Source organism: Amblyomma mixtum, chromosome 8, assembly GCF_055824585.1.
Source record: "Amblyomma mixtum isolate Tamu chromosome 8, ASM5582458v1, whole genome shotgun sequence".
NCBI classification, from domain to species: domain Eukaryota; kingdom Metazoa; phylum Arthropoda; class Arachnida; order Ixodida; family Ixodidae; genus Amblyomma; species Amblyomma mixtum.
Window position 1 is genome coordinate 11,259,464 of NC_143019.1, and position 16,922 is coordinate 11,276,385.

At 46.1% G+C, this 16,922-nt stretch overlaps 1 protein-coding gene and 1 pseudogene across 2 annotated transcripts in view; both read right to left on the reverse strand.

Annotated features, from left to right (window-relative positions):
• The window catches only part of LOC149331328 (uncharacterized), a 30,578-nt gene extending 13,740 nt beyond the window's left edge, over positions 1-16,838 (reverse strand). The window contains exons 1-4 of one of the 2 annotated variants that reach the window (XM_089555466.1): positions 16,560-16,836; positions 15,234-15,350; positions 14,436-14,764; positions 7,182-7,767 (exon numbers count right to left, since the gene is read on the reverse strand). In XM_089555466.1, coding sequence (XP_089411592.1) covers positions 7,528-7,767; positions 14,436-14,764; positions 15,234-15,339 — 675 coding nt within the window. In that variant the 5' untranslated portion in view covers positions 15,340-15,350; positions 16,560-16,836 and the 3' untranslated portion in view covers positions 7,182-7,527. Of the gene's footprint in view, positions 1-7,181; positions 7,768-14,435; positions 14,765-15,233; positions 15,351-16,559 lie in introns of those variants that run through there. The other variant, XM_089555467.1, reaches the window with a different exon arrangement.
• LOC149331330 (uncharacterized) lies at positions 1,553-4,097 on the reverse strand (annotated as a pseudogene).
• Positions 16,839-16,922: the final 84 nt, after the last annotated feature.

Sequence of the window (16,922 nt, forward strand, 5' to 3'; positions counted from 1 at the left end):
GTTCGAGTAATTGGGTGATAGTTGAAAGTCCCCTTCGAAATCCATGTTGAACAGGCGATAAAATGTTTTCTTGCTCAACATAACTGGTGATATGCTCTAGTATAATGTGTTCCAATAATTTTCCTACCGTGCACGTTAGTGATATTGGTCTGTAATTTGAAACGTCATCTTTGCCTCCTGTTTTGTGTATAGGAATAACTTTCGCTATTTTCCATTCATTAGCTAGACTGCAGGTTGATAAAGATTTATTGAACATTAAATGTAAATATTTCGCGTTGACTTCGGCATATCTTTGCAAAAAAGTGTTTGGAATATTATCAGGACCATTTGCTTTTTTTGTATCTATTGATAATAGTAGGTTGAGCACGCCTGTCTCAGTTATTGTTGGCATGTCTAGCGGTGTTTGATTGCGGTGAATACTCTCCGGTGTGCGGCCATCGTCATCTGTCAACACAGACTGGAAGTATGTATTTAAGGAATTTGCAAAGTTTTGATTTTGTCCTTGCCAGTTGAAGGTGTCTTTTTTTGTTTTGGGGCTGAGGTATTTCCAAAATTTTCCAGGGGAGTGTTTTAAAAAATTAGGAAGCGTAACTGAGAAGTAGTTTGTTTTCGCTGCCTTAATTTTAGCTTTCATTTCACGGATGGCGTTCGTGAGCTTATGTTTTACCTGAGTGTCATTTTTTGATTTTAGTGATTTACTTAGTCGTTTTACTTTGCGTTTCCCATGAATGATATCGCGTGTTATCCAGGGATTACGTGTATTTGTTCGTTTGGTCTTCAATGGTACAAAGTTTTTGATGCAGTGCGATACAATGGCCTTGAAGCTTCCCCACAGCGTATCTATATTTGTACCTTGGTAATTAACGAGTTCTTCAAACGATTCGTACTCCAAAATTAGGTAATTAAGTATGCTTGAATCATCAGCGTTTGTGAAGTCTGGGTAAGTAGTTTTCGAGATAGTACGAGCTGCTGTTGCTTGAATGGGTGTGGTGCACAATGTTAGCTTATGATCTGATATGCCATCGAGGACTGCTAAGTTGGTTTGATCGATCGCAAAGTGATTGCTGAGGAAGATGAGGTCAAGAATGTTAGATGCACTACCTTGAACACGTGTGGGCTCGTTGATAACTTGGAACAGGTCAAAACTAAGCATAATATCAAAAAGAGTTTCAGAACACGGGGAGCGGTACGACATGCTTTGCCAATCTATATCTGGTAGGTTGAAGTCCCCAAGAAGGACCAGTTTGGATTTTTGAACATGTTGTTGCATATATTCATACAGCGAGACCAATGCAGGCTGATCTGCCGAAGGACTGTGGTAAACACAACCTACAGTGACAGTGTTCGTTCCAAATAACAACTTACAAAACAGTGCCTCGGCACCCTCAACTTCTGGTAAGATTGCGAAGGGAATTTTTTTGTTTATTAGTATAGCCACACCTCCTCCACGTGTTAACCTGTCTTTGCGCACGATAGCGTAGTTTGGTGGGGCAATTTCTTTGTCACTGATATCGCCAGTGAGCCAAGTTTCTGTGATCGCTATGAAGTCAGGTTCGAGGCCGATAAGAAGAGATTCTAGTGACTCAAGTTTATTAAGAATACTTCGCGCATTTACATTTGCAAAAGTTATCTGGTTCGTTTTGTGGGATGACGGGGGCGTAGGTTTGGTGCTTTGCCATGTTCGTTTTTTTGGCTTGTACTCGCGTTTGTCTCGGGACACGAGTTAGTTGTCGCGTTTGTCTGTGTCTTTACGGGTACTCGGCAGTTGTTTTCTTCATCCCATTGGAACATTTCACCGTTTATGCGTATTTTGTCGAACACTAGTGCAACCTTTGCCCCGGAATCTTTCATTGCTTTCGCACTAGTCCACAACTTTTTCCTTACGTCGCGTACTCGGGCTGAAAAATCTTCACTGATCGCATACTCACTACCTTTGAGTTTACTACAGTTTTTTAGCACAAGAGTCTTTTCGCGATAGTCAAGAAGTTTTAGTATTACAGGCCTGGTTTTTTCAGCTGAAGGCTTTCCCAACCTATGTATGCGTTCAATGGCGACAGGTTGAATTTTAAGGATATCCTTAGCAATGTCTTCATTAAAAATCTGTTCTAAGGACTCACTGTTTTCATCAGGATCTTCTGTAATGCCGTATACTAAAAGGTTACTCCGCCTCGATCGGTTTTCCAAGTCATCAAGCTTTAGTTCAAGCGAGGCAACAACTTTTTGCATGTTGGCGACCTGGTCTATGCAGTCCAATATTTTTTGTCAAGGGCAGCCACGTTTTCCAATTTAGCTTCAATTGATGCCAGTCGTTGCTCTTTGATGCTTTTTATGTCTCCGGCAATTGCCTCTAGCTGCTTGGAAATCTGAGCGAGATCTGGACCGGGGTTCGTCTCGATGTCCCCGGCCAACAACAGCAATTCCGCCACATGCATTGCCAGATCACACAGTAAAGGACATAGCTGCATTGGGCACGGCAGCACAAGAAGAAACGGATCATTTGAGCGAAGACATTTGCCGTAACGTCTTCTTACCTGCACAAGATAGACGAAAGGTTTATGCATCCGCATGCCGCTGTTGCTGCCGTGCCCAATGATGTTCGCGCTGGTCTGTCCTCGCTTTATGCAGAATGGGCTCCAGTACGCCATCTGGGGAGAGCTGGAGGGCCCGTCGATGCACAGCGTCGTTGACGTCTCTCGTGGGTAGCCGAAGGTGTCGTTGACCACCGCTGTCACAGGCTGGAAGCAGCAGGAGTGGTTCGTCTGCTGCAATAGTACGGTCTGCGTCACGAGGCCAGGGTTGTGGTGTGGCGTCGATATCACCAGCGTAGTGGCAATCAGCTGCACAAGATAGACGAAAGGATTATGCATCCGCATGCCGCTGTTGCTGCCGTGCCCAATGATGTTCGCGCTGGTCTGTCCTCGCTTTATGCAGAATGGGCTCCAGTACGCCATCTGGGGAGAGCTGGAGGGCCCGTAGATGCACAGCGTCGTTGACGTCTCTCGTGGGTAGCCGAAGGTGTCGTTGACCATCGCTGTCACAGGCTGGAAGCAGCAGGAGTGGTTCGTCTGCTGCAATAGTACGGTCTGCGTCACGAGGCCAGGGTTGTGGTGTGGCGTCGATATCACCAGCGTAGTGGCAATCAGCTGCACAAGATAGACGAAAGGATTATGCATCCGCATGCCGCTGTTGCTGCCGTGCCCAATGATGTTCGCGCTGGTCTGTCCTCGCTTTATGCAGAATGGGCTCCAGTACGCCATCTGGGGAGAGCTGGAGGGCCCGTCGATGCACAGCGTCGTTGACGTCTCTCGTGGGTAGCCGAAGGTGTCGTTGACCACCGCTGTCACAGGCTGGAAGCAGCAGGAGTGGTTCGTCTGCTGCAATAGTACGGTCTGCGTCACGAGGCCAGGGTTGTGGTGTGGCGTCGATATCACCAGCGTAGTGGCAATCAGCTGCACAAGATAGACGAAAGGATTATGCATCCGCATGCCGCTGTTGCTGCCGTGCCCAATGATGTTCGCGCTGGTCTGTCCTCGCTTTATGCAGAATGGGCTCCAGTACGCCATCTGGGGAGAGCTGGAGGGCCCGTCGATGCACAGCGTCGTTGACGTCTCTCGTGGGTAGCCGAAGGTGTCGTTGACCACCGCTGTCACAGGCTGGAAGCAGCAGGAGTGGTTCGTCTGCTGCAATAGTACGGTCTGCGTCACGAGGCCAGGGTTGTGGTGTGGCGTCGATATCACCAGCGTAGTGGCAATCAGCTGCACAAGATAGACGAAAGGATTATGCATCCGCATGCCGCTGTTGCTGCCGTGCCCAATGATGTTCGCGCTGGTCTGTCCTCGCTTTATGCAGAATGGGCTCCAGTACGCCATCTGGGGAGAGCTGGAGGGCCCGTCGATGCACAGCGTCGTTGACGTCTCTCGTGGGTAGCCGAAGGTGTCGTTGACCACCGCTGTCACAGGCTGGAAGCAGCAGGAGTGGTTCGTCTGCTGCAATAGTACGGTCTGCGTCACGAGGCCAGGGTTGTGGTGTGGCGTCGATATCACCAGCGTAGTGGCAATCAGCTGCACAAGATAGACGAAAGGATTATGCATCCGCATGCCGCTGTTGCTGCCGTGCCCAATGAATGGCGCATATACTGTGAATGGCGCATATACTGTGACAGCCAAAAATTAAGACCCACTTAAGATGTTTTGCAAGATTTATCCGGATGAATATCTTAGTTGTCGTTGGCAGGGTATATTGTTATGGTGTGTGAGGGAACTAGCGAAGAAAAACACCAGGCTGCCCACTTCAGCAAGCATTTTTAAGGCCTCGGTACCTCGCGGCGACACAGTAAGATGGCCATAAACCCAAACTGCACAAGTAAGCTAAACTGGGCTAGTCGGAGCAATTGCATCTTCGAAAAACGTAGCGCGAAAAACAAGACACAGGTAAGGTGAAGACAGGACACGAGCGCTGTCTCACGACTGAATTTTTTATTAGGAAGGATATCAGAATATATACCATAGATATGGAAGCGATGAAGAAACAAGGAAAAACAAAATAACAACTCAAAAAAAGAACAAGACGAGGAGATAAAAGGCCGAAGCATTGCACCGAAGCATTGCATTACCGAAGCATTACCGAAGCATTGCAGAGAATGTAAATGTCGCCCCCTTTTCGATAAGACTGTAGTACTTGATAGAGCATATTATCAACGTACAAGAGAGATTATTGAAGCGTTCTATATCGCGAAAGGGGGGGAAAAGTGTATTAGTGACGCATCCATCGCCTTAACAAAAAGTGAGATTGTGTACCTCCAATCGGTTGTCAAGTAACAGTGCACGTGTTTTATGTTGCTATGCTATGTACCTGCTTCCATCGCCGGCCTTTTATCTCCTCGTCTTGTTCTTTTTTTGAGTTGTTATTTTGTTTTTCCTTCTTTCTTCTTCGCTTCTATATCTATGGTATATATTCTGATATCCTTCCTAATAAAAAATTCAGTCGTGAGAAAGCGCTCGTGTCCTGTCTTCACCTTACCTGTGTCTTGTTTTTCGCGCTACGTTTTTCGAAGATGTATAAACCCAAACTCTGGAGCTGCGCAATGCATTCGGCAGGCTTCAATTAATTGCTCGAATACCCTGCGCGAGCCCTGAGCTCCGCGTTGTATTCTCTTCGCTCTCTTCGCTCTTCTTCGCTATCCTTCTTGCAAAGAAAAGAAATAACCACACAGATGCGCGACCTGTCGATATTGGCGCTAAACGAAATGCTTTGGCGACCAGCGAAGCAGTAGACTCCAATGACGCGCCAGTGAAGCGTTTTGAAGCAGCCTACGACAGCGACACATGCCACAGCGCATGCGTGCGCTAGCAAATTAGTGGAAAGAAAGTGTCTGGCAGCACGGACCTCGGTACAACCGGAACGGAAGCGAGATACGACAGTTGTGCCAGTGCCAAAACAGCCGACGAAGCTCCCTGCCGGAGAAGCTCTTTGAATCCGTGAAGTATCAAGTAGGGACGATACTATCGCTGTACTATTAGAACACAGGACGTGAATCCGCATTGCCCGTTGATATGCACGCGCTTCTGTTTTCTGAATCAAGAAAACTTGCTTCTTATAGCCATTTGGAATGCTCCTAGTTTACTGCCGGGAAAAGCTAGATATACTGCGCCTTCATGCTAACGGGAAGCTTAAAGATCACTCACAACTGGCTGGTGGAAAAATTTCTACATATTTTCAAGGCGCCGTCCCCGGAATGACCGGCCGTAAACATTTTTTGAAAACACGCGTAAGAGCCAAGCTGTAGCCATCGCGCTCAAATTACTAAGGCATGATCCTCTCTTTCCGTTCCCTGTCCGAGGTTTTCTCTCTCCCTCCTGATTGGCAGCTGCCGCAAGCGAAATTCGCCTTCTTCCTCCGACGTTGCGGGGGAGCGTGAAATGGGATGGAATACATCAAATCTTTATGTCATGGCCCTGCCTGGGCAGATAATTTTTACTTCGGTTTTTGCTACCCAGGATATTTCCGAGGGAGGACGGTGGAAGGGCGGTGGAAAGCGCTGCATCTAAATTCCTTGCACTTTTTTGTCGTTTCGTTCGCCCATTCCACTACACTTGATGCCTTCACGGAAGCCCCTAATTTTACAAGCGAAACGTGCAGCGCTTCTCATTGAAATATCAACGCATCGAAATCGCGTTGCTTGTGGAAGCGACGAGCCAGTTTTGGCTGGCGTGGGGTCCGTGTGACGCAGAGCTGTTGTGGCCGCCTACGCACACATACCTCTCGCCCCCCCCCCCCCCCCCCGGCCCACACACACACACACATGCATATATATACACATATAGTAGAAGCAGTCTGCGTTTCGCAATGGGCCAGTGAACACTTGCAGAATGAGTAGGTCACAACTGGTGCGATTATCTGTTTGTTTACCAATGGGTTCGGACGGGGCGTCAGAAACCGTTTGTAAATAAACCTTGATAATCGTACCAGTTGTGACCTGCTCATTCTGTATATATATACATATACAGTGATACCAGTCTTCTTCAGAATGCGGCTTGATTGTTCCCGACGAGTATGAAAAAAAGTTGAAAAAAGGCTGGTACAACGCGCCTGAGTTAACCCCCCCCCCCAAAAAAAAAAAAAAGAAAGCTTCACAAAATGCCACTTACGCGCTTGCTGCGCGAGGAATCACAGTCTAGAAGTGTGCCCAGCGGCCGTAATTCGGGCATAACAATCGCCGGAACGCACACACGCAGAGCACACAGAAAAAAACGCCGGAACACACACACATTCTATTGCAGTGGAGTTTTCAATAAATTCATTGTCCGTAGTCTGTAGTGCCTTGGTCAAAGCAGGTTTTCTTGCTAAGGTAAAAGCTTGGGCGAGTTGTTGGTTGTTTATTCTAAAACAGCGCAAAAAAGACACGCACAACAGGAAGAGACGTCCTTGTGTCTGGAGCACATTTTTTTGGCCGCGGCACCACCTCGAAAGTCGCTTTTGCTGTCAACATTATCTCTATGTGCTGGGGATTGCATTCTCATTGGCACCCGTTTTCCAACTTCATCTTTTACTACACCACAAAGCGCCGCGAACAGATTTGATGTCGTAGTTAGTTCTTTGTCTTCATCCTGTGCGACTTAATATCTCGAGAGGTTTACACGCTAATAATATCTCTTGATAATAAATTGAAAAAGTTACCACTCGTTTTGGTGGTCGCAATGATATTTTGGTCAAAGAAATAAATTGGTCGCTGTTAGTTTGATTCATATCTGCGAAATTTTTACACAAATCTAATGTGCACAGAAATGTTCTAATGCTTAAGAAATATATTAGCACTGAATACAAGCAATGAGGACAATTCTTTGTTAGAGAAACGAAATTTATTGGTAATGAAAGAGAGCACGGCGATTATAAATTAACTAGCACTTGTTGAGAAAACTGTAGACTGCGATGAAAGTATTGTTCAAACGGAAACCAGTGCCAGTATATGGGTGCGAAGCGACATCGTGCATGTTACGTGTAACGGGAAATCTACATCACTGGGCCTCTTCATGAATTCGTGATGTTCTTGAAGATTTCTTTCATTGCTGGTTTGGCCAAATAGAGATACGCGTCCTTGCTAAGACCTGAAAACAGCTTTCCAATTATCGGCGCTGCGCGGTCTAAAAAGGTGTCTGTTCTCTCCAGGAAGACGTACACGTCCTCCAAAGAAACAGGCATGGGACCGTCGTGAAAAACGAGCTTTGGTCGCAAACTTCCGGATCCAGTCTTGTCAGCGACGTTCTTTATCTGCGGGAAGAAGCATGAATTGCGGTAATTATTCATGGCCGGCTTTCCTTTAGAGTTAGCAACTAGCGTTATCTGTTCGCCACCACCAATAGCGCTTAGTGCGTATCTCATTTGGGACTTTTTAAACGTGTAAAAGTTCGGAAAACTAGAGAGTCCCGAGAGGTAAGGCGCGAACATGGTGATTATCACGGTCGAGTGTTCCTCCTCGCAAGAAATGCTTCCATTGCTCACGCCACTCTTTTACTATGGGCATAGAAAATAAGTGGGATGTACCAAACATTCTAAATTCCCGCGCTGATTCAGAGTGTTGAGTGCCATGCGGCACAAGGTGGCAGCAGTACAAGCAAGAAGCGTTTGTGCACGTTTCCTTGCTTTGATTCTTTTGCGCCTGATCTATTATAATGAAATGAAGTGAGAAAAAAAGTAAAAAAACGGCTGGGAAATGTAAGGGTAGAATACTTGGAGCTCTATTCAGAAGTGATAATAAGTGCATAGTGAGAGAAAGTGGGGACGAAGAAATGAGAAATAAATAAACTAGAACAGTGTTCCTGTTAGCTAACCGGCACTACAGGAGATGGAATGAGAAAGGGGAGAAAGGAAGGTAGAAAGAATGAGTGAACTTATGGCCAAGGAAGTCAGTTGAAGCATTACTCTGTTACGTGCAAAAAGATCCAACGTTGAAACGTAAAAGAGGTTTCAGCACCTAGACTACACGCGCAAGTAAACGCAGCTGCGAAACAATATGATGCGCCCGCTTTTCTACATGTCTGAGCTTACAGTGCTAAAGAGGCAGTTTTATATATTGGTATTACTGAGAACAATGATCGGTAGCCTGCTTTTAGTGGCATAAGCTATTGGAATGCTTGTCCAGAATGATAAAAATCATCGAAATCAAACATTCTTGTACGCTTATGTTAGGATGAGACCAAGGGCCTGCTCGCAAAAGTCACCGCAAGCTGGTTGCCTGCTGCATGTGTGACCCCTTTGGGCACGATATACCGGTCTTTATATGATAACAACCTCTAATCTCTTGAACGTAGAACGAAAACCACGCAAAGGACGATACACAGGGAAGAGGTAGACAGGACGAGCGCGGACTTGCAACTGTTTATTGAAACACATCTTCCTATCATCAACAACCCTACGCATGTGCTACAAGCAATCTCTATCTAATCGAGTTCAGGAACTTCAGTTCCTTCTTGTGCAGATGGACCGAAGCATCGCTTACACACTTTTCGGGCCCATATCTATCAATCTGCCAGGCTTCGATGACCTCACGTGTTTTCTGGTCTTTGGCCCTTCCGGGATTTCATAAACTACTCCCATTCTACAGTTTACGTGGGACAAACGGGACGCTGCATTAATAAGCGCCTACAACAACATAAAAATTCGTTGGGCTCTCACAGGGGCAGGCATTTGCCAAAACACTGTCTGTCCTGTAACAAAAAATGCACGCCACTCCTTGAGCGTACAAAGATAATCGGAAGGGCCAAAGACCAGAAAACACGTGAGGTCATCGAAGCCTGGCAGATTGATAGATATGGGCCCGAAAAGTGTGTATGCGAGGCTTCGGTCCATCTGTACAAGAAGGAACTGAAGTTCCTGAACTCGATTAGATAGAGATTGCTTGTAGCACATGCGTAGGGTTGTTGATGGAAGGAAGATGTGTTTCAATAAACAGTTGCAAGTCCGCGCTCGTCCTGTCTACTTCTTCCCTGTGTATCGTCCTTTGCGTGGTTTTCGTTCTAAGTTCATGCATTACCAACTAACCCCCCATCGCACACTCCTCTAATCTCTTTTCAAAACCGTGTCACTAATATACCACACCATCTTGTATCAAATAATTTTTTTCATTGAGCAAGAACCTCCACGTAAGCTTCTGAAATTTTTGAGATCTCATATATCTGAGATTTTGACAACAGACGTATTTTAAGCACTGTAATAAAATAGTTTCTCTTCCAGGAATTGTGCGAGGTAGTGAAATTTCTAATCTCTATAAAACATGAGTACAGTGAGTCTGAAGACAAACGGAAGCAGCGAACTAAACTTGACGTATATGTCATCTCGCTCTATAGACCAGATTTTTTTACCCTCGCACGCAGGCTGCGGACGCGCGCCTACTCTCGACGCCAGTCGCCATCTGTCGGCGCGCGCGGCCCGAGGGACTGCGGGTCGCGCCGGCGCCGCGCATAGAACGCATGTTTACGTGTTCGCTTCTGCCGTTTTGTGCTCCATCAGCTAACGTATGAGGGTGTGTGCTGTGCGTCACTACTCACATTTGCCCTCTTCCAGACAGTGCTGCGGTTATCTTGTGCGCAGTTACTCGTTAACGTGACATCCGAGGGCAGTCGACCAGGTAGTGTACGGACTGGAAACCAGCACTTCGAAGCAGATTTCTGCGCTGTCGTGTCGTTTGTTGTCGCCTTTTACGTGCGATATCATCTATGATAATATTATGCATTAGAATGTAGATCTATTGACTTGACTCAGTGGAGTAGTAACTGGATAGGCGAGCTGCAGACTGAAGGTTGTCCCGACGGAGCGCGTGTTTTCGATCACCAGTACGTGTTCAGCATCCTTGCGCTGAGCTTGCTCTTGTTCCCATTCAGAACATTTCATGCACAGGATTGTAAGCACGACCGCTACCGATTTCAGCTGCTTTTTCCGCACACATGTCAGAGGTATCTGGGGGGTAAAGGTTTATCTATAGTATCTTTCTGCTGTTGGTATCTACCTTACCTTGGTTTGGTTTATTAAGGTTTTACGTTCCAAAGTGACTCAGGCTATGAGGGACGCCGTAGTGAAGGGCTCCAGAAATTTCGACCACCTGGGGTTCTTTAACGTGCACTGATATCGCACAGTACACGGGCCTCTAGAATTTAGCCTCCTTCGAAATTCGGCCGCCGCGGCCGGGATCGAACCCGCGTCTTTTGGGCCAGTGCAGAGAGCCGTAACCACTGAGCCACCGCAGCGGTGCGGTATCTACATTATTCATAGAAAAATATGCGCGATTTCATTACATTTTCCACACTTAGCCAAACGCCTACGCAACGCTCTCACACGCGGCGAGAGCTCCTGAATAGCATAACGCGACTTCGGACCTCAGAATTAGTGAAAGCTGGATTAGCTGCTCATATCTATTCAAGCTTTTATAAATTAAGCGAAAGTACGTTTTTATGCACCAGGTTGCATAAACCATGACAAAATTTGTTTTCTGTTGGCGCTGCGACTTAGTTGAGCTCACAGCGGTAATTTGTTGATAAACTGGCGCGGCGACAAGAAAGCCGTTTGTGGAAGGGGGGGGGGGGGGGGGCTTTATGGCTGGCAGGAAGGAATAAGAGTGCATGGGAATTGGAACTGCATACTAGCCGCACACCTAATTCTTGATATTGAATAAAAAGTTTCTTTGCGGTGGAGCACCAAGACGGAATTCGATATAAGCACGAGCGCGTTCTAAGCGCCGGCACAATTAACCTGAATGTCAAACTAAATGTCATTAAAACGCGTCAGTGTTATCGCTTTGATAACGTAAATACTTCCTGCAACACAGCCACGCAGCGGAAGTATGCTCGACAATGTTTTTTTAGCGCCCGAAGCGCGGCTATATGCAGGCGCGGCCGCGGAACTGCCGCAGCCCCGCAGTCCCCAAAGAAACGCCCGCACCGCGGCGCGCCAGTCGGTGCAAAATGGCCGCGCCCAGGAGAGGCTCAAAAATCTGGTCTATACCAGGAAGGATATATACCGTAAATTTGAAAATATGAGGTTGGTGTCCCCTATGGAAGAGCAAATTTTATCACCAGCGGACGGGAAATGTGCATTAGCAATCAGTCTACAGCGTTGAGCGCTGATGCTTTTAGGTTTCCTGACAGGTAGATAACAAGAGCTCAGTCGGAAAGAAAAATAAACATCTTTGGCAAGCATGCGCTTCTCAAGTGGTTGCGCGCACTTCCCATTTCTACACAAAATATCTCTGTTAGTCTAAAAATTGCCAGTCGCTTAGCTCGGCTATGCCAGGATATACGTAGCGAAAGCGAGCGCAACGACGAGGCAAGCGGTGTGACGTCATACCAAACGGCAGCGGTGGCGAGGCGGCGAGGCGCGCGGGGTGACGTCATGCTAGATGGCGCGGTGAGCGCATGCGTGCTCCAGCTGCGGCGGTTGCTAGGCGACGGCTCAAGGTCGGTCTCTGTGCCTCCTCGGAGCACCGCCACAGCGAAATCGCAAGTTCGTGGCCAATGTAGCTTTCGCTACGAAAATGACTCAGTTGAGCGCGTGGCTACGCCTGGTTGTAGCATGTTTTGTTCGCCCTCTTTCTGCGCCCACTGGGCGCATTCAAGATACGCAATTTACGCTGAAAAGCCGTTTAGACCACGTTGAGAATGCGCTAGAGAAATATAAAAGAAAAGATCGGTGGCCTTTCATTGATCGCTACAGTCCACATATCCGCGAGACGATTGCGCTAGCATGTCCAACATTATCGGACAAAAATTTCTAACATCGGAAAATTTCAAGGTATGGCTATGAAAATATCAAGTTAATGATACATTTTTCTTACATGGGCAAAAATCTTTCTTTTAAAGTGTTTCCATCGATGGCATCGAAAAGTATAGACTGCCCTAGAAAACCAACGGGGAGCGCTTTTGACGGTAGGAAAAGTGTTTATACAGAAAAAAAATGCAGGACTGCCGTCCGGTGATCTGTGGCTATACTGACTTTTATATTGAAATCTTACACTATATTAAAAAAAATTGTTCATAAAAGGTTTTCCGCACAAAACTTATTTTGTCCAGAATTGTTGGGTACGGTGTGGTAAGAACTGTTCAGGCACAAACGTATAGATAACGATTTACGATTTTCTTTCCGAAATTAGTTCCTTGCTTCACAATCTGCTTGCGTATTTCTTCGTCCTCGAAATACTCAAATTTAATGTCGCTGCATGCGTCGTTAACGTTCATTTGATGCTGTCCTGGAGAGAAATGAAGTGTTTTCCCAATGGACTATTATCACCTGCGTTGCTTCCAAAATGCCGTTGCGTATAATGTTCTCTCTCGAATCAAATGCAGTGTCCAGCGAATTAGAATGACGTCACTTCTGTCGCTTCCCAAAATGTAGCTTCATAACTTGAATCTACAAAGTAACTGCCCGATATTCACAGTTGGGCCTATATAGTGAATGATGTTTACTTTATACTCAAGTAAGAAGCGCTTAAAAGCGATATCTAGTGAGGGGAGCTATGCAGGGCTGGCTGCCACGTTCAAACAACATGGAGATCACCGTATGCCAAGTGATCACCTTTGTTTCGCGTGCTTCACTGGATGCTGATTTTTGATGTGACGTCAAAGAATCGCGTCGCCTTCTGCGCAAAGAGGGCCATTTTACCCTGCCTGTTAGCGTCCGGGCCGTGACAGTGTAGTGAAAAAATCACAGATAACAAAATGCTTGGAATTCACAGCGCCAAGCCTGGATTGATGGAGGTAATAAGTTTGTCCCTCCACCTACTGTGAGTTGGACGATAACAATTAGGCACGGTGTTATTTTGTAAAAACGCTAGAGGGCACTGCTGTAGCCACATTGGAGCAATGCGAAAGCAATTACGCCTCCTCGACGACTCTAACTGCTCCTCTTTGCCTCTATGTCGAATGTGATGTGGCGTCTGACAATCGAATCCCATAATTCACCTTAAAACACAGTGAATGCACCTTACTGTATAATTAATTGGCATTTAATTTGCAATTAATTCCTTTCATTCACCCTTAATTCACTTAATTTATAACTTTCAAAGTCAAAGTCATTTTATTCAGGCAGCAGTAATAGGTGCCTAGGAGGCAGACATAAAGGCATATTAATTCCTGACTCAGTGTCGGCCCCCTTCCTCCCTTCCCAAACACATCACTAATCAGCAGTTACAGTCATGTTATTGTTTCGATCAGTAATCAGCACCATAAAAGGAGACAATTGACACAATTAATCCATTTGATTCACCCTTAACTCACTTATTTAGAATTGATTCATTAAATTCGCACTTAATTCACTATTATTCGGAATTGATTCACTCTAATTTGCGTTTAATTCATTCCAATGTATCTTTAAGTCACATTATACCAATATTATTCCGCCCTAACTAAAAATTAATGTGCCTTAATTCCCTCTCATGCACCTTAATTGATGTTCATTCACTTCTGGCGTTTCTCTAATTTGTTATCATTGATTACATTTCGATTAACTCCAAAGCCCCTATCGTTTCACCTCGGTATTCATTTCGGACATTCAGATTTCGCGCCACTCGTTGGATCCGCCCACCATTCCGGTCACGTGGGCCAATCAAGTGGTAGGTCACTTGGGGCCGTCACGTAGTACGACACTTCCGGCGGTTCAAATTTCGCGCCACTCCGGCCCTACCACGCCAGCTTTGTGGCGGTTTTTTTGGCTCTAATTAATTAACCACTGATGCGATGGGCACCAGATTTTTTATCCCGCATCCTCACATGATTCCCCTTTGATTACACCCAATCTTTAAACGATATCTTCTTATAGTTCTCCGCAACTGCTGCCGACACCTTTTGCGGACACAAACCCACCGACATAGCGTAGTAATGCTTTCGCATTAATAAAAACAAATACCTCTTAAGCAACCTCATCACCCTGCGCGCATGCTGAAGAGCGATTACCTCGAACGTGATGGTCACTTTCACATCAGCGATGGCCCCAGTGGCTCCCCTGGCTTCATCGCCGCTGAACCATGGCAGAGTGACCCTGACGAAGCCCCGACTCAAGGCGAGGTCTACCTGGACGAAACGGGAGCCATCTCGACAGTAGGTCAGCACAGGTCCGAAAGGACGCAGCATGCTAAGGCCAGAGTAGACGGCAAAACCACCAACAGAGACTCCTGGAATCAGTTCGTAGCGCTCGAACTGCGGGTACGTGTGCTCAGCGGGCAGGTGATCGACGAAGCTATCGATCATGGCGTCGAGGTTTAGACCGGAGAAGTCGCACGTTCCTGAGAATAAAGAATAAGAAAAAAAGGCGCTTGGTTCCCATGTTCCCGACGAAATATATGAAAAAAGCAGACAACCGCTGTAATTCCAAAAAAACAGTTGATGCCCAATGATAGGGGAAATGTTTCTTTTTTAATCAACAGCGACATCACTTCAAGAAGTTGACCGCATTTTGCGCCGCTTTAGGAAGATCTAGGGCATTGCGCGTGGAGGTCATATCATTTTAGTGAGCTTAATCTGGTCGACGTTGTTTGAGATATGCGCAGCAAGAATAAAATAAGTTCTTCATTTGGATGAAAGGCAAGACGGAAAGCCGATAGTGAGTGACTTTGTCATGCGGCATCGCAAAACGTGATTGAACTGCACAATCCTGCGAAATGTCATCCGTGCTTGCTAAGCGGTTGAAAAGCGCAAATAAATTGTATAGCCATTTGTTCCGGTGAGTGCCGGTTCGCTGTGCTTTGACCATACCATTCGCCGCCAACGTCTGCTGTGGCCCTGCATGCCTGGTCTGTGCGAGGACAGAGGCAACCCACAGGCATAGGTAGGCCGCAGATGCAAAACCTCCGTGTTTCATGGTGACAGCGTCTGCAAAAAAGACAGCAGTTAGAATTTTATAAGAAAAGAATAACAACAGGACTGCTCAGGTTGAACCTGCCGGCTTGGGAAAAAAACAATTATTTTTCTAAATTGCTCAAGTAAAAACTGCTCCATTTTTTTAACTAGCAGCATAAAATATGAAATTGATATTTCCTTTCAAAGGGCGAGCCTATGCATTTTTAAATTGCAGCTGTTATTTTACTGACACTCATTGCCCAATATAGTTGCGCGAGAAACTTTTTAGAAACGTCTTTAGACTGCCTTGCACTAAGTGTGCATATTTCTTTAATCGTGTGTAGACCTAACTTTCATGATGTTCCAAATGTCCTCATGTAGTTCTCAATTTATTGAGATCTGTCCGAAGGCTAATTAATGCACTTCAAGAAATACTGCAATCGGCCGCAGTGCTGCTCTGGGTTTTGCTAATTTATCGTTTGAACATCAGAAGCTCAAAGATTATTATATTTAATTGGTGTCCACAGTTATTAATCTTTGCATGCAGCATTTTCGTTGCAGCATATAGCATTAAAAATTACTGTATATACTCACGAGCGCCACTTAATATGTTCGCTGTGCATAGTAACTTTCGTCCCGAAAGGAAATACAACTCTCAAAGAAAACAAAAAGTGATTAAACCCCGCTTCCTTATAGCGTTAACATTCCCTCGCCAAAGAAGAACTAGAGATAAGCGCACATTATTCCCTATGGACGCTTCTTAAGACCTTCAGGAAAATGCGAAGCTCTCACTACCTGAAACTACTTGCAGGACAAACCATATCGCCCTGCCGCTAGGAATCTCCAGAATTAGAACTGACAAATATCATTGCATAGGTAATTTCTTTTACTAAAAGCGGGACAAAAACCACCATCTTGGTCGCGACCAGTTCAACCCGGGTGCCTGCTCCAGGTACCCCCCCTTTGCCGAAAGTAACCAATCAGCAGGTTTTTGCTTCTCAACCGTACAACGGAATTATTACGGCACATCTAAAGATCGAAAGGTGTGAGAACGTGTGGACAGGGGTAAACCATACTTTACAGAGATTCAAAGCTTAGGGGGCTACCATTATTGCTTCGCTACGCGGCTGAGAAACACACCATCTTTGCCCGGTTACTTTTGGCAAAGATGCTACATACCTCGGCAGCTACGATTACCCAGACGCAATACTAAACATTCGTAACATAGGCAAAGAAACTTACCCTTTGATGCTGATGGGCCAACGTTATTCTCTGCTGGTGCCTATTCCTTACGACCGAAACGACAACATTCCTTGCGCCGATGCGTCTGAGACTTCTCTTTATATTCACTGCGCGATTGTTTTGACTGCGAAACCCCACGTCGGGGCGAAGACTCCGCCCTGCAATTGGATAAGGAAGTAATGCAATGGGCTGAAACCACGACGCGCGTGCTCTATAGGAAACAAAAATACTCGTGAAAGGAACGCTCAAGATACCGGCCGTCCTGTGTTTTCTACTAGCTGCGCAACGCGCCTACAACGAAGGCGCTTCCTCTCCCGGTCGTGGGACGGTGAACGTGGGCAGGGTCGCTACCGGAACAGGGTG